Here is a 3,179-nt window from a genome sequence, read left to right on the forward strand (position 1 = left end):
GTAGCAGAACATTTGTATGTTTTAATTCACTTGTATAAATAGTAAAATGACCGTATTTCCCAAGGACTATGCAGAATGTATTACGTTCTCTCTTTTTGCCCAGTACACATTAACATTTTAACAGCAGCTTTGAAATTAAAATCAGGGCTAACAAAACCAGCTCGCTTTCTTCAATTAGAACTCAACTCTTCTATGCCAGCAATGTCTAGTGGGTTGCCTTCCCTGGGTGAGATCCAGGGCTACATTACAGTAAACTGGTCCAGTGTGATATCACAGATATAAAAAATATTCCATTCTGTATCAAAACTAGGCACATGCCTTATATTTATATGATAAGAAGATCAACAGAGCTGAGCATTTTTGCTCTCAACTATTCATCTGTGGCCTTCTACATGAGGAGAAAAATATGTTATTTCTAATTGGTAATTACAAGAGTCTAATTTGGATTAGATGGTAGTTAAAAGGAGCGTGACATCACACTTGGGTCAGTATTGGTGGATATCTAAAAGCACAACCTCTCATTAGTATTGCTTTAAAATGTACACAGTATAGATGTAGATTAAAAAAAAAAAACCCAACCAATTTTTTGTGGTGTTGAACCAGCTAGAAGGGGTGATGCAAGGTTTTACCAAATGAGATCTATAGATACAAATTTCACTGTAGAGTATGTTTTAGACAAATGTGTCTTTTTCTTTAAGAACAAAAATCCTACACTGTAGGCTTTTTTTTTTTTTTCTTTTTTTCTTTTTGTAGTGGTAGAAAATGTTGAACAATTGTCCATGAGCATGAGCCAGCGGTTCATTGCTGATATCCCCAGAATGCCTATATTTGCAATGCAAACAGTTAGTACAATTTACCAGTTCTATGAAAGGCCCTGACATATATGCCTCAAGGTCTGGAGGCTCTGCTGTATAACCACAAAAAGTCTTTCCATTTTCATGTAACCTTTTGATACAGTGACAGCTGCATTAAGCTGCTTCTGCCTAGCAATTCCACATGCCAGGCTGGTTTAATTGGTTTTAATGCCACAGAAAAAGCACTGCTAGCAGAATACCATCAAATCATTTTCATATTGAACCTTCGTGGTCCAGCAACCTCCCCTTCAACCACAGCACCATTGTTTTTGCGAGGGACATATTCAAGGTCAATGCTGGTTTTGTGTTTGCCTTTCCCTCGGCTCCACACAAAAAGAAGGAGGAAACAGAATAAAACCACTCCGAGGAATGTGAAACAGCCCATAGCTGTGGACACCAATATTGTCTTAAGGTCCAGAGAGAAGGTGTTCACATTAGTTCCGTTGGAACTTGTGTCATTGGAGTCTGTCATATACATAGGGGTCCTGTTGGCATAAAGGAAACGGTCTGAAGTAAACCCCTTTACTGTAAGGGAGGCCGAATAGGTGTCATTCCCAGCTGCATTACTTGCAATACAAACATAGATCCCAGTGTCCTGGTCTTGAGCAAATCGGATCTCCAGGGTGCCATCTCCCAGCACAGTGGCTCTTCCGTTCGATTTAGTTGTGATCAGCCTGCGACGGGGGGTAACCCAGGATATGGTAGGCTGTGGATCCCCATCAGCATTGCACATCAGCTGCACCGTCTGCCCTTCCTCCACTACCAAGTACTGCAGCTTCTTGTCTTGTATCTTGGGCTTCTTACAGGTGAAGTAAAAAGAAAGAGCTGTGCTGTGGAAGTCTTTGAATGACCTCTCTTTGACACTGTCTGGGCCAGCACACATCGGTGGCTGGCCTCCAAACTGCAAAGTGGGCTGCCTCTGTAAAATCCAAAGGAGACGGCAGTCACAGGCCAGGGGGTTGTTGTTGATGCAGAGGATCTCAAGGCTTTTGGGGGAGTGGAATACATTCTCTTCTAGGGTTTCTAGCAGGTTTTGGGACACATTAAGCACACGTAAGAATCGGAGCCCTTGGAAAGCATGTGATTCAATGGTACGTAGTTGGGCCCCCACCACATGGAGCTCCTGCAGCCGCACTAAATCTGAAAGCATGCCTGCTTCGATGGTGCTGATCGGGTTGTAAGAGAGGTTTAGATGTGTCAGGTAAACCAGATGCTTAAAAGCAGAGTAAGGTACCGCAGACAGGTTGGTGTTGGTGATGGAAAGAGAAGTAAGGTTGAGACCGTACAGGCTGTTGGCAGGTAGCATGTCCAGGAGGGGCCAGGCCTCTATCTCTAGGTCTTTCAGGCGAAACAGTCTTTTAAAGGCATACGCCGGCAAAGCATTGATGTTGAGCTGTTTCAGATGCAGACTAATGAGGTTGTGGAGGTGAGAAAGAGCTTCTGTTGGTACAGCTGTGAGGTTGCATCTCTCCAGGGTGAGCTGCTCCAGGCTAAGGAGTCCACTAAAGGCCCTGTGTGATATATAAACCAAATCATTGTCCCCAACCTCCAAGGACTTTAGGTTATGCAGATCTTGGAACATGTAGTCCAGCAAAATGACAATCTTGTTTTCACTTATATCAAGCTTGGTTAAATTTGACAACCCAGTGAACACCCCAAGGGGGACCAGCTTCAGACGGTTTCCTTTCAGCCTCAGGGAGCGCAAGTTGAAGAGGTTGTTAAAGGCTCCGGGCTCCACATTGGCGACTATATTGTCACTGAGGTCGATCTCCTCCAGCAAAGGGTACGATGTGAACTCCTCAGGGTTGACGCTCTTCAGTCGGTTCTTGCTGAGGTCCAAGATTTTGGTCTCAATGGGAATGCCCTCTGGGATGGACATTAGCCGCCTTCGGTGACAGCTGACAGACTTGTTCTGTGCTGAGCATTCACAGCGGGCTGGGCAGCTGGCAGTGGGGCCTGTGAAGACTAGCAGCACAGCCAGACCCAGGAATGGCTGCCAGCATGATACAGCTGTGTGACGCATGACTCCACTGATCCGGTCTAACCCTCCGTCACGGGCCTGTGGAGATAAGGATGGGAAAGAGAAGAAGTTCAGTCTGCAGCAAAAGGAGCTCTCTGCCAATTTTACAGTACTATTTCAAAGCAGTAACATAAGTTTTCATTTGAAACAAAACAATGAAACCTATTGTGAGTGGCAGCGGCAACAAAAAAGCAGATTTTCCTTCACTATCATTTTTTTTTTTATCAGAGGATCTGTTTATCTGGTATTTTTCCTCCAAACATCGGAGAAGACAAAACAGCTTTTCCTACTGCAAACAGTAAAGG

General features: G+C 44.3%; 1 protein-coding gene across 1 annotated transcript; it reads right to left on the minus strand.

Moving 5' to 3' along the window:
* Window positions 1-830: 830 nt before the first annotated feature.
* Window positions 831-2,909, minus strand: LINGO2 (leucine rich repeat and Ig domain containing 2). The gene has a single exon (XM_005244711.4). It carries the CDS (start codon window positions 2,875-2,877, stop codon window positions 1,057-1,059), a length of 1,821 nt encoding a protein of 606 aa, XP_005244768.2. The 5' UTR covers window positions 2,878-2,909; the 3' UTR covers window positions 831-1,056.
* Between the last annotated feature and the right edge of the window lie 270 nt (window positions 2,910-3,179).

This window comes from Falco peregrinus, chromosome Z, assembly GCF_023634155.1.
Source record: "Falco peregrinus isolate bFalPer1 chromosome Z, bFalPer1.pri, whole genome shotgun sequence".
Taxonomy (NCBI): domain Eukaryota; kingdom Metazoa; phylum Chordata; class Aves; order Falconiformes; family Falconidae; genus Falco; species Falco peregrinus.

Bases quoted from the DNA above. Each gene is read 5' to 3' on its own strand.
- LINGO2 (XM_005244711.4), bottom strand. From the start codon at position 2,877: ATGCGTCACACAGCTGTATCATGCTGGCAGCCATTCCTGGGTCTGGCT.